Below are 26384 nucleotides of genomic sequence, written 5' to 3' on the forward strand. Positions count from 1 at the left end.
CAGCTTGACCATTAAGCAGTTTCTCTTACGATTTTAGACACTTTGCAACAATAAATTCCACACGACACTTCATCGCTTAAAACCTAACGTCGGAATTCTGACCTTCATACTAAGTAGGAATGTAGGCTGTTGAATGTGTGCAAAGAATTTTTTGTCCACGAACGCCTACGTCTGTGGTCAAGTGGCAGGTGTAGGCAATTCATCAGGCAGCCCTCTTCCTTCTTATTAAGGCACTGCTCCGGGCGCCCGAGGGTCCTTAGGTCCCGAGCATGGCTATTTGTCGTCCGCCGGGAGGGCGCCTTTTGGCGCAGGGTGGACGGCCACGGAGGCGAGGGTCGCGGATTTTCGTTCGAACGTCGCGTGGGGAGGGGTGTTCGTGTGAAAAGAAAGGCGCTCGGGAGAAGAGGCGGCAAGGAGAGGAGGGGGCGTGGTGGGATGCTGCAGGGGCGGCTAGACGGGTCCAGCTTTTCCGGGGACACTTCTGCGGCGGCCTGGCCGTGGGCGCCCGGGGCACAGGGCGCCGGGTCGGGAAGCCCAGAGTCAGACGCGCGGTGCCAGCCGCCCGGGCCCCTCCGCGCAAGCGCCGCCCATTCCCGCGCTCCGCCCGCCCCCAGGGGTCGCCATGGCAACGGACGCGGGGTTCTGGACTCCGACTCCCCCGAGCCCCCAGCTTCGCGGGAGGCGGCCGGCTGAGGCGCGGGCTCCGATGGCGGGCAAAGGCGACACGCCCGAGACCGAGGAGTGCTGGAAGATCCTCGAGAGCCTCGAGTCGACTATTGAGCAATGCCGATTCAGCCCCAGGTGACCTGCGCGAGCCGCAGCGCCACCCCTCGTCCGCGCGCCCCTTTCCCGCGCCTCCGCGCCCGCGCTTCGGGCCACGGCCCTGCTGGTCTGATTTCTTAAGTGTATTCAGTAAACTGAGAGCACGGGTTCTGGAGCCAGAGGGCCGGAGTTCAAATCCTGCGACCCACTGCAGGGCCCCTGAGTTGGGCGAGTCACTTAAAAACTCTGTCTCAGTCACCTGCTGGGAAAGCAGCCGGGGTGGTGCCGAGCAGCGCCTACTTCATAGCCCACAGTGAACATGAAATGGGTGCGTGTGGGTAACGTGTTTAGAAGTGTGCCATACATATATATACATAGTATAGTACCCTGTAGGTGTTTGCCAATATTCTAGTTATTTCTTGATGTTTTCTTTACGTCTCCTCCCTCCTGTGACCCTTTGCCCCCCCACCCCCCCGCCACATTTTGTTTGGATAACGTAGAGCTGATGTATCTGGGAAAATGTATTTTTCTTTCTGAAATCAGTAGGTGGCCGGCACTAGGTTACCTACCGTGTGCAAGCACTTAAAATTCTCCAAGTCAGGGGTTTCACGGTGCCAGGTGGGCGGCTTAGAGGCAAGTCCCACACACTGAGGCTCCGGAGTGAGAAGAAAGGGCGAGCACCGTACTCGCCCGATGGTGGGGACTGACCCAGTGAGCCGGTGCTGCTTAAGTGGGTGCGTGTTAAATCAGGTTTTTTTGGTGGTTGTGAAAGTCACATATTGCCGGTGGCACGTAATAAGCACCATGGGCACAGTGTCTAACCTGTTCGGCTTGTTTACTGCTAGGAATGACTTCCTGCCAGGGAGGGCATTGCGTGGCGTGTGGCTCTCCCACAAAACACACCGGCCCCGCTCAGCGGACAAGGTGACGTACCAGGTGCCCAGGGCATGCTTGGGGCCCAAACAAAGGAGCCGCTGATGCCCACGTGAATTCCTCTTCACCCCGAGTGCCAGGGGGACCGGGTTGGTGCTCTGGTAGAAGAGGCTGGAGTGCTGTCTGCCATCCTGGGTTTAGGGCACAGGTTGGCACCGGGCAAGCAGCAGCCTCCGCCTCCTCTGAAGCCCCGCCTTTCTAGTCAGGAAACCGATGATGAGCCAGCAAATTAGACAATAAATAAGTTAGCCTGTAAGCCCTGAGGACGGAATAGCAGGGAGGGAGCAGAGGAGCTAGTGTGTGGAGTGGGGAAGCGGATGGTAATTTTAGACACTGATGAAGTTTTAGGGTGATGGGGGCTTGGTTGGTAGGGTCCGGAGCCAACAACCAAGAAAGAATTTTGGAAAATGTCTTTGGTGCAAAAAAGTGATTTTATCGAAGCGCAGGGACAGGACCCGTGGGCAGGACGAGCTGTGCTGCAGGTGTGGGGGGTGACCATTTGGTGGAGGGGGGAGATAAAGTCTAGAGGGAGTTTCCGAAGAGAATTTAACATGCTAAAGACTTACTGGAGGCCTAGCTGTTGTCAAGCTAAGGTGGGTTTTCCCTCTAGCAAAGTATTAACATTAAGACTCTCGGGAGTTCCTGGACTTTTAGGCTGTTGATGGGATCGCCTTGATTGCCCTTTTCTCGTAAACAGTTTAGCCACTTGTGGGTTTGTTTTCTTTTTTTTTTTTTTGTCCTTTCCTGTTTTGGGGTAGCTTGGAGTGTCCAAGGAATTACATGTCCCACCTCCGGGGGCGGGGGTGCTGTGAGCCTGTACTTTGCCCCCAGCTTGCCCCACACTCCCTCATCAACACTGTGGTCAAGGAAAGCTTCTCAGAGATGACACTGGAGTGAAGAAATGCAGGCTGGGGGTGGGGGGACCATTCTGATCTCTCAGGGGACAAAGTGTTCCGGGCAAAGCACAGGAAGCCAGAAGGGGTGGGGCTGGGTGTCTGGGGCCCAGCCAGGACCCCTGTGTGCCTGCAGCAGAGAGGGGAGCGCAGTGGAGAGGAGGTCAGACGTAAGGGGGACAGTGCCAGATGGTGGTGTGGCACCTGGATCATCAGAAGGACCTCAGCTTTGACTTTCAGTAAGCTATCGGATGTGATTTTCAGCACCCCCAAGCAATTCTCCAAATGTCAGCATTGAGTGTCCTACACTTTAACTCAGTGCTGACACTGCTACCTAAAGACAGCCTCAAACACCACAGGTCAAGGGCTCAGTCCCACCAGCCTGCTCTCCCCCACCCCACTTCAGGTGCCAGTTGCAAATCCAGGTTGTTACCTGTGCTTCTGACCATTCAGCCTTAAGTGAGCGCTTCCCCTAACTCCCTCTGTGGGTTCAATTAATTTGCTAGAGCCACTCCTAGAACTCAGGGTAGTAAAGGAGACAAATACATACATGACCAGATAAAGAGACACATAGGGTGAGGTCTTGAAGGGGCCAGAGCACAGAAACTTCTCTCCCCATGGAGTTTGGAGTGTGCCACCCTCCTGGCACCTGGCTGTGTTCTTGTTCATCAACCCAGAAGCTCGCTGAGCCTTGTAGTTCAGAGATTTTTATGGAGGCTTCATTACAGAGGCCCAATTGATTGAAATCACTGGCTTTTGGTGATTGGGTCTACCCCAGCCCCTTCAGAGAGAGGTCTGGTCATGGGACTGACAGGTTCCACCCTCTAATTGTGGTTGGTTTCCCTTGCAACCAGCCTCCATCCTTAGGGGCTTTTCACAAGCCCCCTTAGGAACATCAACTAAGGTGTGGTTCAAAGGAGTTTGTTATGAATTACAAAAGACACACAGTTGACCTTTTTCCACATTGAAGCTATTTCAGGAACTGAGGACAAAAGACCAAATATAACAAAAGATGATCCTATTGCCCTTGTCATTCAAGAAATTCCAAGGGTCTTGGGAGCTTTGAGGCCGGAACCTTGGATGAAGACCAAAATATATATTTCTTATAAATCACACTGTCAAAGATGGGAAGCCATTGCGGGGTGGGGGTGGGGTGGGGACTGGAACAGAGGAACAATTTCATATGATTAATCTTTCAACTGGATTACTCTGGCTGCTGTTTTGATAATAGATTATAATGAAGATAAGGGCAGAAACGGGTAGACCAGTTAGGTGGTATGGGGGGAAAATCATTTTGCCTTTACCTTTCTGTGTTCTCAGATAAAACCAACCCCATAATAAAAGATAGATTAACAGGAAAAAACAAACAAACAGAAGTTTAATAGGGTGTATGCCTCTTGTATACATACACGAGAGATACCCAGGAAAACTGAGTAACTCCTCCAAATGGCCCAGCCAGCACCTTAAATACCATCACCTAAACACAAAAGATGGAGGTTGGGTAGAGGGGAAGAGTGAGTTAAGGGAGATTGTCAGGAAAAGCACAGTAAACAAAAGCATGGCTGTTATGCAGATTTAAATTGGTGCCTTCTCATTGGTAAGCTTCTCCTGTGATTTACTCATCCTTTTCTTCCTGGTCTGGAGAGGAAGACACTTCCAAATGGCAATATTTGTAAATGTAAATTTATAAAATATATTATGTAATATATGTAATATAAATATAAAGAATATGATGTATTCTTTATAAATGTAAATTTACAGAAGGATAACTTCTGCTTTGTTTTCAGAGCTTCTCTCAGTTCTCAGAATAATTGACTCACAATAATCCTCGTGCCAAAGAGGCATACTTTGAGGTAACATATTCTGCTTCTCTTCAAGTCTGATGTCCAGAAGAGAGGTCCAGGCTGGCTACATCAATTTGGGAGTAATTAGCACAGAGACAGAGAGGCTGGAGGACTTGGTGAGATCACCTAGGAAGTGGGCATAACCAAGAGAAGTCTCTTTGAGCCTGGGGTACATCATAGTTGTGTATTCTTGGAGGAAAGAAAGAGGGAAGCAATGTTTTTCTTATTTCAAATTGAACAGCACGCCACGGTGAAAGTTTAGCATGCCGAATGTCATCTTCTTCGACTAATTCATTAATGAGCATTTGTTAGGGTAGTCTATTCTGGGATTCAGTGGAGAAGTATCATTGCATTCTATTAATAAATATTCATGGGTCTGTTTTCTATAATAAATTTACATGTTAATTTTGTATCTAGTTTATTAAAAAAAACACAATCATCATCTTTCCAAGATTGTATTTTATGCACAACAACCAAGCCATTATTCAGAAGTTGAATTGCTGAGACTATAAATAAGGACTGTGTAGGAACCACTTAGCTAATTTGTTGTGATGTGGGTTTCCATTCTAGGCACGGGGGCTGCCATTTAAAATTAGAGACATTTGGAATGTGACGGGAAACTGAAGAATGAACCGTCATGTTTCACTTAGATCCTGAATGAGCCAGATCTTTCTGAGTCGATTATACAAAAATTTAAGACTCGAGAGACCTTGGAGCCGTGAGCCTGTTCCCACTAGGGATGGAGAATTGGAATCTGTCACTTCAGGCTTATGATTCTAGAGGAGTTATTTCCTCTCTTCAAATCCTGGTTTCTACATCTTCAAAACAAGAAAGTCAGTATCTCTCTTATGAAATTATTGGGAGGATAACCTGAAGGGAAAATGTGCGTGTTAATGCATATATCTTAACAACCACACGGGACCAGTTAAGCACTCAATACATAGTGCTTAATATAATTTTTAGATGCTCTGTAGGAGGTATCTATAGAATTTTTGGACTTGATTTTTAAAGCATCGTATTGTAGTATTATAACATTATGGCACCAGAAGGAATAACTGAAAACGTTATGCCAAGTATGTAAATCATATCCTGAAAATATATGTATTGGAGGTGTTTTAAAAATATTTTTAACTTATTTTTACCAGCGTCATTGGCATGTAATTGACATGTAACATTATATATGCATAATAACTACCCACATTCCATAAACCTACTGTCCACAAAAGATTTTTTGCTTAAAATGGAAAAGAAAGAACATACATGTTCAAGCTTAATGAAAAATGAAGTTGAATAATAAAAAAGAGCTACTTGGCACCAGGGAGGGTAAAAGATTGCATTTCTAGACTGGAGGATGAAGCATTGAGGTCTGTGAAATGTGCAGCATTGTGGAATATAAACAAGTTAAGTCATTGTTCGTATTTATTATATCACTGTAGGACTTGGGATCTAGACAAGAGGGAGAAACCTTGCCAGTATTTGAATGGGGGAATATTTCCCGTTCCTTATTAAATTTTAAGTATTTTAACTAGTAAAAGTACGAGAAGTAAGTGAGAGGATTCATTTTCCGAAATACCAAATAAAAGCCGTGCTGTCTAGTTAACAATAGATTTACAACCTATTGGAAAAGATGTGCGAACCCCCCACCCCCAAATGGAGTCCCAAACCCCTAAACACTTCACCTCCTTGGTTCTTCTTCCCTCTCCATCTTGCAGGCTTATTTTCGTGGGCTTTGCAATGAGCATGCACCAAAGAACTGAAGTCTCTGTGGCTCCTCAAGGAATGTACTTTGGGGCTTACGTGGGCGTGGGGCGGCGGGGTGCTGGGTAAGGCTGTAACGTCTGTAGTACTCAGCCAATGGAGAGTCAGGGGAGGAACTTGCACGCTAGGAGATAAATTGCCTGCTGTAACTGCCTGTCTGTCAGACACCCGCTCTTGCAAGAATGTTGACTAAAGCCTTGCCTCGCTGTGCCTGAGTCTCCATGTCCCTCCTTTGATGGGGCTTATTTCCCACAAAAAAGGCAGTAACGTTGGTAAAAGAAGACTTTAAGCAGTATCCTCACAGCAATCGAAGAATGGAGCTGTGATCCCAAGGGCAGAGGGAGAGTAAAAAAGAAAGGAACTAAGAATTTAGAAGACCCTCACTTCCACCCCGTCCTGGTCCAAAGCGGATGTTCGGACCTCTTGGGAGAGAGCATGGCTGGTGGCAGAGAAACTTGTCAGAGTGGTGGTGAGTGGCCAAGAGACTTGGGGGAAGATGTAGGCAGGCTGAGGTTCTTTACCCAGCTGGGAGATCCACATCTTCATTCCTGAAGGTCCTGAGTTCTGAAAAAATAACTTTCCCAGGGTGCCTGGCTGGCTCAATCAGTGGAGTTTGTGACTCTTGATCTCAGGTTTGTGAGTTTGAGCCCCATGTTGGATGTAGAGATTATTTAAAATCTTAAAAAAATAAATAAATAACTTTCCCTCTACCCTTCTAGGCAGGTTCTTGGCTGAGACCCCTGTAGGAAAAGACAGATGACTAGTAGAAAAACAAAGAGAAGTTTAATAACATGTATACCTCCTGTATGCATGGACGATACCCCAGCAAATTTAGTAACTCCCCCAAATGGCCCAAGCTACCACTTTAAATACCATCTCCACCTAAGGACAAAAGAAGATGTTGGAGGGTGAAGAGGGAGCCAGTTGTGGGAGGTTACCTAGCAAACACAGTAAAGGAGGGTATGGTTGTTACACAGATTTAAGTCCTTGCCTTGTTAAATTTCTACAGATTTAGTCTTCCTTCTCTTGCTGGTACAGCTTGGGAGACACCTTTACAAATGGAGATAACCCTCATAAATGTACATGTCCCTTACAAAAGGGCATTTATGCTCTGTTTTCAGAGCTTCTGTCCCTGCTGGTCCTCAAAAATAACTCGCTCAAGATAATCCTTATACCAAAGAGGCATGCTTTGGGGTGGCAAATTCTGCTCCCGTTCAGCATGGAAATGCTAAAAAGCACCCCAGAGAATCCCCTGGGTTCCAAACGTAGCCTTCCCTGACTCCATTGTGTACCAACAACCCCCTTAACCCCTTTGTAATCAGAATCAACCATTTCAGCCAGACCCCATTCTCTCCAATTTGGTTCAAGGGCAAAAGGATAGCAAAGTGGCCAGGTAACCGTTCAATTAAATCTCATCTAACCCGCTGGAATTATTGTTGTGTTTCTGGGTGGAAGTAATCACCCCCTGAAAATGAAGACCTCCAAGCCAGCAGATCATCAAGTTGCTGGGACAGGAAGCAGTACTTTAAGGAGTGGGTTACGAGGTATCCTAGTGAGAGGAGCCACTTTACTTCTGTCTCTCGGTTCCTGGACCCGTGGCTGTGGGAAAGAGAGCATCACATGCTGATTCAAAGCATATACTGTATCCTGTAAGACAGAAACACATCCTCGCATGGGTTTGTCTCTCAGATGCCATAATGGAATCTACAGTAAGCTATTTTACCCTTCCATTAGGCCAGCCACTACTGGGTGATGGGATATGTGATCAGACCAGTCATTTCCATGGGCATGAGCCCATGGCTCCACTTCTGCTGTGAAACGAGTACCTTCTGATAGAAGTGCTTGTGTGCACCATGTCATGATGGCGGATAAGGCCTTCTGTGATGGATGGTGGTTCTGGCAGATGCATTATGACCAGGGAATGCAAATCCGTGTGCAGAATGCGTTTATGTCTATCCCAGGGAGGGTGATGGAAGAGGTTCAGCGTTATCAAGCTGGTACCCGCGCCCCTGGTTAACACTGCCATGTTAGGAACTCAGGATTGGTGTGCGTTGTTGGCTGAGTAGGCACTCAGTGCTTGCAGCAGCCAGGCCATCCTCCGTAAGGGGAAGTCCATGTCATTGAACTCCATCCCTGCCACCATAGCCATTTCGTTCAAGGGCCATCGAGCGAGCGCCGGGTTGGTTGCAGAAACTAACCAGCTGCTATCCCCAAAGGATGTCATTTTGCCTCCTTGATCACTGGACACTTTCTCTGTGGTAGATTCCCTTTTGTGAGCATTCACATGGGGCACAAGTATCATTATAGCCTGGGCCTGTTCTTCAACGTTCATCCACAGAACTCTTCCCCAGACTTTCTTGTCACCAATTTCTCAGTCTTCTTCCTACCAAGTTCCTGACCATTATCCACTTAAAACTCGAACAACAGAACATAAATTAATACAGATACGCAATCCTGGCTGTCTCTTATCCAGAAAAAGTAAACAACAAAATGTACTGCATGAAAGTTTATTCAGTGGAAGGATTTTCCCTCATGGCTGTCCTTCACGGTCACCTCTGAGCAGGGCTGTGGGACTAAAGGTATCCCCCTTCTGACGGCAGCACCCTCTGTTAACCAGGCTTGAGTTCTTCTTCCTCAGTCAACTGATCATACGGAACTGCCCATGAGGCTGTAGCCGTGGACTGAGGGGGAAGAGGCGATGCAGCGCGAGCCACATGCTCCCTGTAAATGTCGTCCCTTCTCCTTGAGCCTGGACTCTTACATGTCCCTTCCATCTTATGAGACTGAAGCTGCCTATGCCCAATTTTACGGTTTGGTGGGTCAGATAAAACCCAGTTTGTCATGGGAAACTCAGGCCTGCTGACTCACGGTGACGTATTCAGTCTTTTCCAGGCTCAGTAGCAAGCCAGGGCTGTTTCTCAAAAGGATAATAGTCATCTGTACAAGAAGGCATAAGATTTGCTCTGAAATCCTAGAGGTCTCTGCTGTGATGTTCTTAGTGGTGCTTGCCACAGGGTCACAGATCATCCCCGTTTGTCATAGGCACTCATGAGAGCCATTTTATGTGCTGGATCATAACATCCAAGTGGAAAAGCAGCTTGCACTACAGCCGAGATTCTTTTATTCTGGGCTCCCATAAAAACTGGCAGCCTTACCTGTGACTTGGGAAATGGGTTGAAGTAACATATACAAATGTGGTATATGTCGCTTCCAAAGTCACACTTCATGGTTCATTAAGGCCTAAAATATTGACAGTTCTTCCTGGTTGAAGGTGGTGAAATTTGAGCTTGCTTGAAGACTGCATATGACTTTTAAAAAATCATTTACTTTGGGGGCGCCTGGATGGCTCCGTCTGTTAAACATCTGACTCTTGATCTCAGCTCCAGCCTTGATGTCTCTCTTTCTCTCTCTCTCTCTCTCTTTTTTAATAAGTTTATTTATTTATTTTGAGAGAGACAGAGACAGCACAAATTCGAGGGGAGCAGAGAGAAAGGGACAGAGAGAATCCCAAGCAGGCTCCATGCTGCCAGCACAGAGCCTGATGCAGGGCTGGAAAACACGAAACCATGAGATCATGACCTAAACTGAAACCAAGAGTTGGACGCTCAACTGACTGAGCCACCCAAGTGCCCCAGCTCAGGTCTTGATCCCTCGGTCATGAGTTCAAATCCCCGCCCCCTCGCCCCCGTTGGGCTCCATGCTGGACATGAAACCTACTTTAAAAAAAAGATTAGTCTGAAATTACTTTGGATCTACAGAAAAGTTGCCAGAACACAACTAAGATCTTTCGTATCCCCTTCACGGAGATTCTTCAATTCTTAACATTTTACCATATTTGTTTTTCCTCTCTCTCCCTGCTTCCTCCTCCTCCTTGTCCCCTCCCTTTGTACACATTCACACATATAAAAACTCATACACTCATTATTGTTAGTCTTTTTCAAACATTTTGAGAGTAACTCTAGAATTGGTGCCCACCACTGCTAGCTATTACGGTACGATTTTCCAAAAATGGATATTCTCCTATATAACTAGCACACAGCTCTCAAAATCAGGAAGCCGACACTAGCCCAGCACTACAACGGGCCCCTTCAAATTGTGCCAGGTGTACTAACAATAACTTTTTCCTTTTTTGTTCAGGATCCTGTCTACGTACGTGTTGTGTTTAGCTATCCTGGCCCTTCAGGCACATTCAGTGTAGAAGAGTTCCTTGGCCTCTCCCTGGCGTTTATGTCCTTGACACTTTTAAAAAGTATTGACTTCAGATTTTGTAGGATGACCAGCTCTATCTGATGTTTTCTTGTAACCAGACTCAGGTTATGCATTCTTGGCAGGAATGCCCCAGAAATGGAGATATGCTCTTTCCAGGGCATCAACTTCAGTGGGCAAATGCCATTCAGTCTGTTTCCCCATTGGGGCTTTAACTCTGACCTTGTTGGGTTGGTGTTTGCCAGGGTTCTGTATCATAAATTTACCATTCTTTCCTTTGTAATAAATTATTATTATTTCCTTTGTAATTAAACTATTATATATTGGCTCAGCCAGTTAGGCGTCCCGCTCTTGATTTCGGCTCAAGTTATGATCTCAAAATTTGTGAGACTGAGCCCCGTGTTGGACTCTACTGGGACAGAACACAGCCCGCTTGGGATTCTCTCTCTCCCTCGCTCTCTGGCCCTCCCCCATGTGTACGTGCTCTCTCTAAATAAATAAATAAATAAGCATTAGAAAAATTTTATTTTGTGAGTAGGTATTACAAAATCTCCTCCCCCCCCCCTTGCTTCACTGAGATATATTTGACACTTGACATTATGTACGTTTAAGATGTATAATGTGATGATTTGGTATACGTATGTATTATAAAGTGGTTACTGCAATAAAGTTAGTTAAAACATCCATCACCTCACATAAATACTTGCGTGTGTGTGTGAGGACATTTAATATTCACTGTCTTAGCAACTTTCAAATATACAATACAGTACTGTTGACTGTAATCACTATGCTGTACATTAGATCCCAGGACTTATTTCTCTTAAAATCGGGAGTTCGACTAACATCTCTCCATTTCCCCACCCTTCAGCCTCTGCAACCACCATTCCTTTCTCTGTTTCTGTGAGTTTGGCTCTTTTAGATTCCACATATAAGTGAGATCATACAGTATTTGTCTTCCTCTGTCCATCTTATTTTACGTAGTGTAATGGCCTCAGTGTTCATCTATGCTGTCACACAAATGGCAGAGTTACCCTTTTTTATGGTGGAATAATATTCCATCGTATATAAACATTATATTTTCTTTATCCACTTATCCATTAATCGGCACTTAGGTTGTTTCCATCTCTTGGCTATTTTGAATAATGTTTCAGTGAACGTGGGGTGTAGATACTGAGATAATGACCTCATTTCCTTTGGATATATACCCAGAAGTGGGCTTGCTAGTACATAAGGTAGTTCTATTTTTAAGTTTTTGAAACAATTTCTTAAATTTTGATTAAGAACAATTCTCTTAATCAAAATTCTGCTGACCAGCCTTACCTGTCACTGATGATTCCCACCTTAATGAGTCACCTCTGCGGAGGTTGCCAAATGCTGGTTCACTAGTTTCGCCATTCTCTTTTACATCCATTACATTAATGTACCCAAGTCTCCCGATCATTCTGGCTCTGCAATGCTGTTCCTGTCTCTCACACTACCCTACATTCTTGGCTACTGGGCCTACTGGCCTTTTCCCCTGCATGGCTTCCAACCTTTCTCATGGGGAAATTGACTCTTGTCATTGACCACGATGTTGATTCCTCCACTCTTGCGAGGGAAGGGAATGGAAGGAAAAGGAAGTTGGAAAAGATAGTGACTACATATGGTTTCAATAGGTGAAACTGTGGGGAGACTGTATCTTAGGCTATGGGTACTACCAAGGTACAGATGTATTTTGAGAACATTTAATAGGTGACCATGGTACATAGTGTATATGCAAGGAGAGATGAGTTAATCGCTGCCTCAGAATATATAACATATTTTTGTTCACTTGTTTACTGGTTGTCTTTCCCTTTGGAATGTAAGTTCCGTGAGAACAAAGACTTTACCTTGTCCACTCCTGTTAGCTTTGGTGCCCAAAACAGGGTCTAGCAAAAAGTAGGTACTCAGTTATGCTTTGTTAAATGTGTGAAGCTCAGACAAGTAGTTTGCACCCATATTTTGAAGGTCAGAATAAGAAGACTGTATTTAATTCTCTTTGACAAGGGAAGACTGTCAAAGTCTTTTATAGCAGGATAGTGAAACAACCAAGGTTTTCGTAAAATACCTCTAGGGATAATGGGAATGATAGATTAAAAAGAGAGAAATTTGGAGGCTTGTAGTAATTTTAGGAAACATTTATTATCTATATTTTATGGGATGCTTACTTAGAAGTAAAATGATTTTGTTTTTATATCATGTTTTAAAAGATTTCAGGGGCACCTGGGTGGCTCAGTAAGTTAAGTATCGGACTTTGGCTCTGATCACGATCTCACGGTTCGTGAATTCGAGCCGCCCCCCCCCCCCGCCCCCCCTTCGGGCTCTGTGCTGACAGCTCGGAGCCTGGAGCCTGCTTGGGATTCTGTGTCTCCCTCTCTCTCTGCCCCTCCCCCGCTCATGCTCTTGTGTGTCTCTCTCTCAAAAATAAACATTAAAAAAATTAAAAAAATTCTTATCATAGATAATAAGATTCATCCATTTCTATAGTGTAGTATACTGAATTTTAACATAATATACTGAATTTATACATAAATATACAGTATATACATAAATATACTGAATTTTAACATAATAATTACAACTTGGTGGTTTTCGCAAATTGTTTTCAAAAATGGTTGTAAATGTCAGGTAGACAAAGCTTTAAATATTGGTGATCTTTTTAGTTAATTGCTATATCTTAGTCATAAAAAAATTCGATACAGAGGTGTGTGGCTGGTTCAGTCAGAAGAACATGCACCTCTTGATCTCAGGGTCATGAGTTTGAGCCCCATGTTGGGTGTAGAGATTACTTAAATTAAAAACTTTTTAAAAATAAAATAAACATAAAAAATTCAATACAAGAAGCATTTATTGAGAGGATTTATGGGTCAGGTACCTGTCAAGGACTCTGTAGTGTTTGAGATCTTACCCTACTTATAAGCTAACAAGTTTGCTTGTTTCATGGCTGTCAGCAGAAGACACAAGACTCCTGGGTCAAAGACAAAAGACTTTATCATCATTGCAAAAGTACTGTCCAGACTTTCATGCTTATTTCCGATGATGTGCCATGCCCCCACAGTGCCATGAGGGTAACACTGAAGACCCGTCACAGATACCTATATACACAGCGTGTTGCATTAAAGGAGGGGATCCCTGAGCTCGCCACTCTTTATACTAAACAGTATCAGCCTGCTTCTTGGCAGAGGAAAGGCATTACCTCATCCTTCAAGATTGCTCACTGCAAACTCAACTCTGAGGAATGGCCTGCGGAAAGAGTGGTCAGGATTTTGCATTCTTGGCATACGCAGAAAGAATGTACAGGGACACTCAGGGACCAAGGAGATGGCCTCTTCCAATAGTACTGTGTTAGTGCGAAAAAGATACAGACTCCTAAAATGAAATTGGGCCAAATCTAAAATACAATTTTCTGTGGAAAAACACTGAAAATATTAATTGGAACTGAGGTGTACAACATTACCGGTGCTCCCTCCCCATCTGGATAACACTACTGATGAGATTTGTCATCAGTCTGATATTGATGAGTGTGCGGAAGATGAGTTGAAAATTTAGTGGGAGTAGTTGAAAATCATTATATTAAGTGCTTAAAAATTTATGAATTTAAATTTAACCTTTCTTGGTTGAATATTACTAGACTACAATGGTTTTTTCCAAATGTGATGAAAAAATGATACTTCAGACCATAATAATGATTGTAACAATTGCCATCACCACACCAATAGCAGTGAACATTTTGAAAAAAAGTGAACTTTTTTTTTTAATGTTTATTAATTTTTGAGAGAGAGACAGAGTGTGAGCAGGGGAGGGTCAGAGAGAGAGGGAGACACAGCATCTGAAGCAAGCTCCGAGCTAGCAACACAGAGCCCCGTGCAAGGCTCGAACCCACAAACCATGAGATCATGACCTCAGCCAAAGTCGGATACTTAACCCACTGAGTCACCCAGGAGCCCCAGCAGTTAACATTTCTTAAGGGCTTACTATGTGACATGCATCATTCAAAGTGCTTCTGGGTATTAACACACTAATCCTGACAATAACTGTATGAAATAGGCACTATTTTTTTTTCATAAGAAGAAATTAAGGCCCAGAAAGTTAGGTAATTTACATCATATCACATAGCTAGAATACCAGGAAGCGTTCAGCCACGATTAACAGAAACTCTCAACAATTGGTTTATTATATGATGCAGGAAGACCAGAGGTATGGCGGGCTTTAGAGCTAGTTGATTCAATGGCTAAACAAAGTCATCAGTGAAAATTACTTGTTTTTTTTTTTTTAACAGCTCATCATTCATGTACAAGCTTTGCCCTCTGACTGGCCCCACTTGTGGTCACCAGATGGCCGTGGCACTTCTTGGCATCGCTTCCACGCAAGGCAGTGTTCGGTCACAGAGGAAAACTCTCCCCTGGTGCCCTGTCGGTGTCGGAGTGTAAAAAGCTTTCCCACAAGCCCCCAACATATCTTTCCTCAGGTCATTCTTGCCAGAAGCAAGTTCCACACCCTCCCCTAAAACATCTGCCCAGAAGAATGGGATCTCTGTGATGGAGACAAGACAAGAGTTACCCTCGACAGTGGGAATATGATCACCCTGCCCTGATTTCTGTGGGAGATATATGTGAGACTCTGCCAGCAAATAAGGAGGGAAAGGGTTGCAGGGGAGTGCTCCCAGCAGGTTCAGCTGGTCAGCGGACAACGGAAGATAGAAGCACTCTGTCTTCTTCAGGGTCTGCCCTGAAAAGTCTGGTGATTCTCCTTGGGCTTTCATGGCTTTCTTTGTTGAGCTGACATTTTAGAAGCTGGTAGTTGTGGTAAGTTTGATCACATTGATGGAGTGAATCCAGAAAATTGGCTCTCTTTTTCCTGTTTACGATAGCCATCATTCAAGGTCGGTAGGAAGAGTTTACAAATACTTAAACTCCTTGCCTACTCAGATTTCTCAAGAAACGGAGTCTGAAAATCAAATACAGTATGGTGGTGTCATGATCCCAAAGAAGAATCCTCAAATTGTTTGGTTCCGGGAACTGTGATCGTTCCTGGGGACCTCAAAGAGCTTTAGTTGATGCCTGTTATTCATGGTAACCGTGTTAGAATTTTACAAGGAGAAGTGAAGAATATACATATATTATAATTCATTGAAAATAATGGTAAACCAATTCTATGTTAATGTAAATAACACCGTTTAAAGAAAAATGAACTTGATTTTTGAAAACAATAACTTTAATGAGTATAGTGTCATTGCTTTACATTTTTGCAAACCTTTTCAGTGCCCGGCTTCGTGGGGTAGCTGAATTCTCATATCTGCTTCTACATAATGCTATCGGGATGCCAGGGTGGCTCATTTGGTCGAGCGTCTGGCTTGATTTCGGCTCAGGTCATGATCCCATCCATGGTCGTGGAATCCAGCCCCGTGCGGAATCCAGTCCTGCCAGAGCATGGAGCCTGCTCAAGATTCTCTCTCCTCCTCCCTCTCCCCTGCTTGTGCACTCTTTCTCTCTTAAAAAAAAAAAAAAATCTTAATACTATTATGAAAATAATTTTGACCTTGTGGACTCCCTGGAAGGGTGTCCTGGAACTCCAGGGGTCCTCAGGCCACATTTCAAGAACCCCTATCTCAAAGTATTTTTGCTTGTATGCCTGTGTATAATTTATAATGGGTTCAAGCAGTAGCACAGGTAAAACAGTAGATAGGATATTAAAAGGAGGCTCAAATTGATCATAACTCAGAGAATGGAATTAAGATGAGTACCAATAGAGCAATATGCCCAGTGCAAGGGATCTGATAATCCAGCAGCGTCCTGGTGAAAACCCCAAAGCATGAGCAGATAATTCAGAACTTTCCCCACCCCACAGGTCCCTTTGAATCTTTAAAATATAATATGATTTGGGGCACCTGGGTGGCTCAGTCGGTTAAGCATCCAAATCTTGATTTTGGCTCAGGTCATGATCTCACGGTTCGTGGGTTCGAGCCCCCATCAGGCTCTATGCTGACAGTGCGGAACCTCCTTGAGATTCTTTCTCTCCCTGTCTCTTTGCCCTGCCCCACACATGCTCGCTCTCTCTCTCTCAAACTAGGTAGACTTCAAAAATATATATAACATGATTTACACAAAAAGATGTGGAATAACACACATGTTAAAGGAAATATCTATTCTATAAAGCACTTTTAATCTCCGTTTATTTTTTCCAGACTTAAAATTTCCGATGATTTGAAGATTGGCTTTTTCAGCACAGACCATGCTACTCAAACAGATTCCAATGAAATTTTGCCATTGAAAGAGTTGAGTTCATCTACAGAGAAGCTAGTTCAGGTAAATCTGGATTTATTGAGAAACTTCTGAGATTATTTTAGGTGTTGTTTACCTTTATGTCTCTTTCCTTCACAGAATGGAAATGAGTAAAAAATTTTAAATATTAGCATCTTTTACAAGCTGAATTGGATGAGAGCTGTATTTTTTTAAATAATTTGTATACACTACTGCTTGTATTTACATCATGCGCATATATGTTTTGCGAAGTGTGTTGTTACTCTCCTTGAAATTCTTTTGACATCTGTGAAGATTTTCTATTTATGATACCTTCCGAGATCAGACGAGATCGTGCGCGTTCAGGCTGGTATGGCCGTAGACTATTTATGATACCTTTTAAAAATTGTAAAATACTTTTGGTGTGTAGAAAAATGTGGCGAATACTACAACGAATAACTTGGGTTACCCATCATACAGCTTTGTCGAATCTTGACATTCCATCATATTTCCTCTGGATCTTTCTTGATTGTTAAGAAACAGCACATTTCATACACATCGGATATCAAGAGTTATTAAGGTCCCTAATCAATAAAACTGTCACACGGGATAGCATACAACTATAAATACTCTTGTGTCCTTCGTTTCTGTTTTTTCACTCAACAATATAACTTGAAAATCATTCCATATTGATACATAGTTTCCTTGCCTATTTCAAAAGTACATCATATCATAAAATGTGCATCATTTATTTAACTATCCCTCTATTAATGGACGTTTTGGTCATCTTAAATCTTCTACTGCGATGAATAATTCTGTACATACTCATAAGCCAGCAAATTTGTGGCATAAATTTAAAAGTGGAATTTCTGAGTCAGAGGATGTATCCATTAGTCACTTTGAAGGATATTGCCAAATTGCCCTACACGGAGATTGTACCAATTTACACCCCAACTCATAACTTTTGAAAGTTATTTTCTTACATACTTGCTAATTTATTGTCTTTCCTAATGCCTTCAGAACGGTTTTATAACTTCATTTCCTTTGCAGTTTGGCGCGTCCGAATGACTGACTTCTGGTCAGCAGAATTAGGTGGAAATATTATGTGGCAACTTTGGGGAACCTTCCTTAGTGAACAGTTCATGTGCACTCATTTTGTGCATTTTGTACTTCACTCCTCCGTCCACCTCTTCTCCCTACCTCCTTACCTTCCTCCTTCCCACTTTCCTTCCCTTCCTTTCCTTCTTTTCCTTATTTCTGTGCCTAGAACATGGGTGCTAACATTTGTACCGTGATTTTGAGGCAGTGCATGCAGTGGGGTGATAGAATGGGAGGGACTTGTGTCATTTTCACCACTGATTGCCCACATCAATTTCCAGTGAAAGAGAAATAATTTCTCATTGACACTTCTGTTATTTGGAGTTCTAAGATATAGCTGAACCAAATTCTGACACAATATGCTTAAATCAGATTAAGAGTGTTTCCTCTATTTTTAATTAATAAGAGGCATTTTAAAAAATATCATGAATGACTGGATTTGAATGCTTTTCATGGATCTACTGAATCATATGGCTTTTCTCCTTTACATGATGATGTGGTGAAAACTGATTTCTTTTTTTATTCCCGTAATCTTTTTTTTTTAATTTGTTTATTGTTTAATTTACATACAAGTTAGTTAACATATGGCACAACAATGATTTCAGGAGTAGATTCCTTAATGCTCCTTACCCATTTAGACCATTCCCCCTCCTGCAACCCCTCCAGCAACCCTCTGTTTCTTCTCTGTATTTAAGAGTCTCTTATGTTTTGTCCCACTCCCTGTTTTTATATTATTTTAGCTTCCTTCCCCTATGTTCATCTGCTTTGTATCTTAAATTCCTCATATGAGTGAAGTCATATGATATTTGTCTTTCTCTAATTTCACTTAGCATAATACCCTCCAGTTCCCTCCATGTAATTGCAAATTGCAAGATTTCATTCTTTTTGATTACCGAGTAATATTCCAGTGTGTGTGTGTGTGTGTGTGTGTGTGTGTGTGTACATCTTCTTTATCCATTTACCTGTCAATGGACATTTGAGCTCTTTCCATACTTTGGCTATTGTCAATAGTGCTGCTATAAATATTGGGTGCAGGTGCCCCTTCAAAACAGCACACCTGCATCCCTTGGATAAATACCTAGTAGTGCAATTGCTGGACCATAGAACAGTTCTATTTTTAGTTTTTTGAGGAACCTCCATACTGTTTTCCAGAGTGGCTGCCCCAGCTTGCATTGCCACCAACAATGCAAAAGAGAGCCTCTTTCTCCGCATCCTCGCCAATATCTGTTGTGGCCTGAGTTGTTCATGTTGGCCATTCTGACAGGTGTCAGGTGGTATCTCACCGTGGTTTTGATTTGTATTTCACTGATGATGAGTGATGTTGAGGAAAACTGATTTTTGAATAGTAAACCCGGAATGAACCCAGCTGGACCATAATAATTCTTTCTGCTTTCTGCATCATTTGCTATCATTTTACCAATGATTGTTTTCATTTATGTTCCTAAGAGATTGTCCTGTAATTTTCTTTTCTTCTTACACTATTGTTCAATCTTGGCACCAGGGTCTTAGTACCTTTATAAAATGAGCTGTGAGATGTTCCTGACTCTTTTCTCTGGAATAATTGACATGAGGTTGGAATTACCTGTTTCTTTATTTGTTAGAAGTCACTTGTAAAACTGAATGTGCCTACTTTCATTGCTATTTTGATTTTGTTATGGATATATTAAGGTTTTCTTAAATCTTCTTGGGTCAGTTTTGACATGTTTTTCTACCAAAGTATTCAGAACGGCAAATTTTTAAATTACTGTCTTCTTTTATTATTCTTAAATCTTTATTGTATCTGTAGTTATATATTTTTAAAAAACTATAATTTTGTCCGCACACTCGTTTTTCCCTAGATGAATCTTGGCAGTTTTATCTATTTCATTAATTTTTTCAGAGACTCAACTTGTAGATTTATTAATCCTCTCCATCATATCTTCATTTCTAGTACATAAATTTCTTATCTTTATTATTTAATTTTTGCTGCTGTTTTGGGTTCGCTCAGTTTTCCTTTGTCTAATTGCTCGAGTTGGATCTCAGTGTCAGTTAGGATGGCATATCACTCTATTTTTAGAAAATGCAACTATCGTGGCTCCCCTGCTTACACTCTGTCCCTCTGTCTCCCCAAAATAAATAAAACATTAAAAAAAAAAAAAACTTGAAGAGGCACCTGGGTGGCTCAGTCGGTTAGGCATCTGACTTCACCTTGGGTCATGATCTCATGGTCCTTCTGTGGGTTCGAGCCCTGCGTCAGGCTCTGTGCTCACAGCTCGGAGCCTGGAGCCTGCTTCAGATTCTGTGTCTCCCTCTCTCTCTGCCCCTCCCCTGCTTGCACTCTGTCTCTCTGTCTCCCCAAAATAAATAAGACATTAAAAAAAATTTTTTTTTTGGGGGCGCCTGGGTGGCGCAGTCGGTTAAGCGTCCGACTTCAGCCAGGTCACGATCTCGCGGTCCGTGAGTTCGAGCCCTGCGTCCGGCTCTGGGCTGATGGCTCGGAGCCTGGAGCCTGTTTCCGATTCTGTGTCTCCCTCTCTCTCTGCCCCTCCCCCGTTCATGCTCTGTCTCTCTCTGTCCCAAAAATAAATAAAAAAACGTTGAAAAAAAAAATTAAAAAAATAAATAAATAAATAAATAAATAAATAAAAATTTTTTTTAATAAAAAATAAAAAAAAAGAAACTGCAACTATCGTGCCTTAATCCCATAGGTCAGTTAGAGTTAGATAATCCATAGTTGGGGCAGTAGCTCTCTGTTGTTATCTATATACCAGACTTGTTTTATTTTTTCAAATCTCCATTATTAGTGCATGGTTTTGCTTTCAAATTTCTGACCTCATAGTAGCAAGATTGCTGTTTCACTTCCAGTCTCCATTTGCTGTTCATGGAGGAAGGAGAAGAGGAGAGAAGTAGAGGGGGCGGCAGCCATGTGAGGAAAGCAGAAAACCCCATAGAAAACGCCCGCTTGTTGATCGTTGGCCTTAACCGTATCCCTTGACCCCTTTAACTGGACGGGGTTCTAGAGAAGTGAACATTTTTTTTTAATGTTTATTTATTTTTGAGATGCGGGGGAGGGGCAAAGAGAGGGGGAGACAGAATCCGAAGCAGGTTCCAGGTTCTGAGCTGTCAGCACAGAGCCTGACGTGGGGCCCGAACCCACTGACTATGAGATCATGACCTGAGCCGAAGTCGGACGCTTAACCGACTGAGCCACCCAAGCGCCCCTAGAGAAGAGAGCATTTTAACTAGACATATTTCTGTTCCAAAAAGTCCTGGTCCTCTCAGAAAGGAAGAACCAGTGTAATGGATATTGGGTTATCAGCTACCAAAGCCTATAGATCATTGTTTTTGAGGCCTCCTCTTTTCTTTGATAAGCATTTACAGTCTTATATTTCCCATAAAGTACTTTTTTACTTTCATTCCACAAATTTTGAAATATAGTATTTTTATTGGTATTCATAATACTAATTATTTTTATTAGTTATTGCTATTAATATTTATCGGTATTAGATTGAAATACTCTAACATTTTCCAAGTATGCTTTTTAGTTATTCTTATGTTGTTGATTTTTAACTTCAGTCCTTTGTTGTCAGTAAAAACTCGTTGTGAGACAAATCATTGTTTGTTTGCAACTTGTGTTCGTGTGAGGTCGGTCTTTGTCATTGTGCCCTGGATATGGGAAATTAAAGATAAGCTGCACTTGTTAAGAGTTGAGAGCGTATATATATGCATGTGTATGTGTATGTGTATATATATGTATATGAACATATATGTATGTGAATATATATGTATGTGTATACGTGTATGTATATATGTATATGAATCTATATGTATGTGAATCTATATCTATATCATCTATATCTATATCTATCTATATTTTTACCATTCTCTTCAATACTAATATACCTATATCAACATTCTTTGATATAGTGTTTGCCTGATAAATCTTTCTCATTCTTACACTGACCTCATTTCTGTGTTGTGCCTTAGTACGTCTTTTACAAATTATATATAGCAGGTTTTAAAAATCCAACCTAAGGGCTCCTGGGTGGCTCAGTCAGTTAGTTAAGCGTCTGACTTTGGCTCAGGTCGTGATCCCACAGCTCGTGAGCTTGAGCCCCGCATCGGGCTCTGTGCAGACAGCTCAGAGCCTGGAGCCCGCTTCAAGTTCTGTGTCTCCCTCTCTCTCTGCCCCTCCCCACTCATATTCTGTCTCTCTCTCAAAAATGAATGAACATTAAAAAAAACCTTTTTAAACATTCCTATATATATTAAACTAATAAGAGGTAAAACTAGTCTTTTATATTTGCTTGGATATTTACTATTTCCAATGCTCTTCACTCTTTCCTGAAAATCTAAGTTTCCAGCCTGTAATATTTCTTTTTAGCCTGAAGGAATTTCTTTAGCAATTCTTGACTTGGGCAATGAATTCTCATAGTTTTCTTTATTTAAAATGTTACATTGATTATAGCATTTTTGACTGATATGTACTTTTTTACTTTTTGCTGTAACATTGCGCCTCTGACTTCCATGCTTTCTAATAAGAAAACATCAATCATTTCAAAAGTTATTCCCCTGTATGTACTTGTTTTCTTTTCTGACTGCTTTCAAGATTTTCTTTTTGAGGCACCTGGCTGGCTCTGTTGGTAAAGTATGCCACTCTTGATCTCAAGGTCATGATAGGGCATAGAGTTTACTTAAGAAAAAAAAAAGTGTTTTTTGGTTTTTTTACTTTTAGAGAGAGAGAGAGAGGGACAGAGTGTACACATGAGGGGAGGGGAGAGGGGCAGAAGAAGAGAGGGAATGAGAGAGAGAGAGAGAGAGAGACAGTCTTAAGCAGGCTCCATACTAATGTGGGACTCAATCCCATGACCCTGGGATATGACCTGAGCCAAAATCAAGATTTGGGCACTCAACCGATGACTAAGCCACCCAGGTGCCCCTAAAAAAAGATTTTCTTTTTACCTGTGGTTTTCAGCAGTTGAATTGTTATGTACCTAGGTGTGGTTCATATGTATTTATCCTGCATGAAGTTTGTTCAGCATCTCGAGTCTATCTTTCACCAAATTCGGGAGCTTTTTGGCCATTCTATCTTCACAAAAACACATTGTATGTTTTGATGACAATCAGAAATGATTCTTAGTCACCATGCTAGTTATATATTTAAATGTTTGGCTAGTAAATTCACAACAAATATGAATTTTTTCCTATCTTTTCTGATTTAAAATCCACATCTTGGATGATACTTTTTGAGGTGCGATAAAGGGTTGTTGTTAATAACCCAGGTATTTTGTTCCATTTAGGAAGAAACCACCAGGAACCTTCTCTCCCTTACTCCATTAGCATATGTTAATTTAGCAAGTTAACTGGAGTTCTCCAATGTGCACCATATTTCAGAGGTATTCTTAAAAGGCAGGACAAGCCCCTGACCACATTCCAGACCATATGCTCATGTTGGGGAGGAGACATTTTTATTGACCCTTCAATATTCATCTGGCTGGTCTAAGAATCAGATTGATGTTTGACAGATTAACAGGAGAAAATCAAGCAATTTTGTGACACGTACACCCCCTGCATATATGGGAGAGACCCAGAAAAACTGAGTAATGCTGAAATGGCGGAAGCCGTCACCTTAAATACCACCTTCAACTAAACACAAAAGAAGATGTTGGGGGAGGTAGGGCACAGTTATGGGAGGTTACCAGGAAAAGCTCAATAAACAAGGGTATGGTAGTTATGCAGAGTTAAGTCAACATAAGACTTTCTAGGGGAGTCTGGGTGGCTCAGTTGGTTAAGCATCCCCCATGATCTTGGCTCAGGTCGTGATATCATGGTTCATGAGATCAAGTCCCACATTTTGGGCTATGTGCTGACAGCACAGAGCCTGCTTGGGATTCTCTCTCTCCCTCTCTCTCTACCCCTCCCCTGCTCACGTGCGCTCTCTCCCTCTTTCTCTCTCTCTCTCTCAAATATAAATAAATAAACTTTAAAAAAAATGGTCTCTAAAGATTTTGCGTCATGCCCCTCTTGCTGGTACAGCTAAAGAGACACCCTTACAAGTGGTGATTTCCCTTATAAATGTAAATGTCTCTTGTAAAAGGGAAGCTTATACTCAGTTTTCAGAGCTTCTCCTGTGTTTGCAGTTTCTTAAAAAGAATCATCCTAAAATAATCAGTTTGCCAAAGAGGCTTGCTTACCTTGCGGTGGCAAAATTTGCTTCTCTGTGCCCGGAACCAGGCAATGTGCTAGAACCTTTACACAGAGCGTCCTTACTCTCTACAATAATGTAGGTTTTTCCCATTTTTAGGTCATTAGATCTCTTCAGGTGGATTTTGGGTTCCTCAGAGAATTGCTTCAGCTGAAGTTTGAGGACCGTCTTAAAGAGGAGTCTTTCAACCTGTTCACTGCTCTGCATGACAGGATCCTAACAATCGAAAAACACTATCAAGAGGTACAAACTCTCTCATTTCCTTTGTTTTACATGGCTTGATCGCCTGCTTAGGTAGATACCTACTGCAGGTTTGAATTTAGCAACTCATGAGGGCGATTTTATTTGCCTACGTTGTGTCTCATAGAGTAGATAATACAAATAGTAGCTTTACTTTGTGCCAGAAACTTTGTGAGTGCTCTGTACACAAATTAATTTAATTCTCACACTCACCTCATAAAGTAGGTGCAATTATTATTATCCTTCTTTCACAGATGAGGAAACTGAGGCCCAGAAACTTTAATTCACTTGCTCAAGGACACCGGTTAAAACAAAACATCAGAGTTTATGTTCCCAGCCAGCCAGTTTGATGCTTGAGATCTGACTCTTAAGCACAATTTTATATCCTTATTTGTGCTTATTATCTCTGTAGGAGCCAAAGGCTTGAAAATTCTGCTGTTTCAAGGAATTTTCTAAAATCTTTGGTCAGGTTAGCGTACGTATCTGTCATTAAGAACAGGTATGGGGGGCGCCTGAGTGGCTGGCTCAGTCAGTTGAGCGTCCGACTCTTGATTTCGGCTTGGGTCGTGATCTCAGGGTTTTGGGATCGAGCCCCATGTTGGGCTCCACACATGGAGCCTGTTTGAGAGATTCCATCTCTCCTCCTTTCCCCCTGGCCTCCACCCCTGCTCTCTATCTCAAAAAAAAAAAAAAAAAAAAAAAAAGAACATGTACTATTACTTCTCAGCTATAAAACAAAAATCTCATCTCACCATTCTAAGAGCCACACTAAGCCTTTTAAATTTTTTTTTTTTAATGTTTACTCATTTTTGAGAGACAGAGACTGAACACGAGTGGGGGACGGGCAGAGAGAGGGAAACACAGAATCCAAAGCAGGTTCCAGGCCCTGAGCTGTCAGCACAGAGCCGGACGCAGGGCTGGAACCCATGAAGCACGAGATCGTGACCCGAGCTGAAGTCGGACGCTCAACCGACTGAGCCACCCAAGTGCCCTACACTAAGCCTTTTAAATGTGTTTCCTCCTTAAGTCAATGCTTAAATGAAACCTGATCACCCCTAATCTACAGATAAGGAAACCGAGATGCCAAGGTCAGGTAACCTGCTTCAGGTCAGACAGATTGAAAGTGGCACAATGATACTGAAATCCAATTCTGTCTGACTCTAAAACCTAATCGTTGTTTGCACTCCATGCTGGAATCAGAAATGACATCAAAATCAAGATTTGTGAGTTTTTTTTAATGTACTATCTTTCATTGTTATCCAAAACAGTGGTCAAGTGATTTGATTAATCAGAAAATCACTCTGGTTGATGGATTAGTGGCTCTAGATTTCTTTTTATGCGCATATCCTATTCAAAAGGTATAAGGACCGGGACAAGATATGAATCATAAGTAGATTTTATTACTTTTAAAAGCAGTTCCAGGAAGACACTAAAAAGATATGTGAAGCGAAAGAACATGTTCAGATGATCTGTATTTATTTTATCCATGTGAGCTCTCTATTGCCTTTGGTTAAGTGTAAGTAAAAATTGACCGCAGTGTAATAGCTTTAGTGTAGGAGAAATGGTTGCAAATTGAAGTGTTCACAAGATTTGTGATGATCTGAACGATGGTTTTATATGGAGTCCCTTAGTAGGTGTGAGAGCTATATTTGAAGCTACATTATGGTGCTCATTGTATTTATTTTTTGGTTTGCAGAATGAGGACATCATAAGAAAATGCTACAATCAGCAGTTGGCCGATGCCATAGCTGTTATCAAAGGAACGTACAAGGTGGGTTTTTAGTGCCGTCACGGACCAGGCCAGCGTCACGTCCTGGGATCGCACAGAGTGGGGCTCACTGTGGGGTCCCCGTCCGTGTTTTTGGCTTTGAAGAGCTGTTTGCTCAGTTTTCAGGTCACTGTTCACACGCACATTAAATTGACCAAAATGACACTTTATGGTGACAGATGTAACTTTGCAGACACTGGAAAATTCCATCCTGGTATGCGGGTAAGTGAGGGAATAATCCAAGGTTTGTTTGGTGAGCGTGCAGTTGGAGGGAAGGCTGGCTAGCCTCAGAGGGTTCACTGGGTCTGTGGTAAATCCCAATGAATCGTCTCTGACTCTCGGTCGAGTCACTTTTCTTTTGATGAGGACTCATCTATTCCCCAGGTACGGTGCTTCATTCTCCTCCATAGTGGGAAAACTCATCGTTTTCCGTGCTTACCC

At 42.5% G+C, this 26384-nt stretch overlaps 1 protein-coding gene across 3 annotated transcripts in view; it reads left to right on the forward strand.

Moving 5' to 3' along the window:
* Positions 1–472: 472 nt before the first annotated feature.
* The window catches only part of C8H10orf67 (chromosome 8 C10orf67 homolog), a 169198-nt gene continuing 143286 nt past the window's right edge, over positions 473–26384 (forward strand). For all 3 annotated transcript variants that reach the window (XM_058681694.1, XM_058681693.1, XM_058681696.1), the window contains exons 1-4: positions 473–801; positions 16599–16719; positions 24035–24178; positions 25872–25946. In XM_058681694.1, coding sequence (XP_058537677.1) covers positions 623–801; positions 16599–16719; positions 24035–24178; positions 25872–25946 — 519 coding nt within the window. In that variant the 5' untranslated portion in view covers positions 473–622. The remainder of the gene's footprint in view (positions 802–16598; positions 16720–24034; positions 24179–25871; positions 25947–26384) is intronic.

Source organism: Neofelis nebulosa, chromosome 8, assembly GCF_028018385.1.
Source record: "Neofelis nebulosa isolate mNeoNeb1 chromosome 8, mNeoNeb1.pri, whole genome shotgun sequence".
In the NCBI taxonomy this organism is placed as follows: Eukaryota; Metazoa; Chordata; class Mammalia; order Carnivora; family Felidae; genus Neofelis; species Neofelis nebulosa.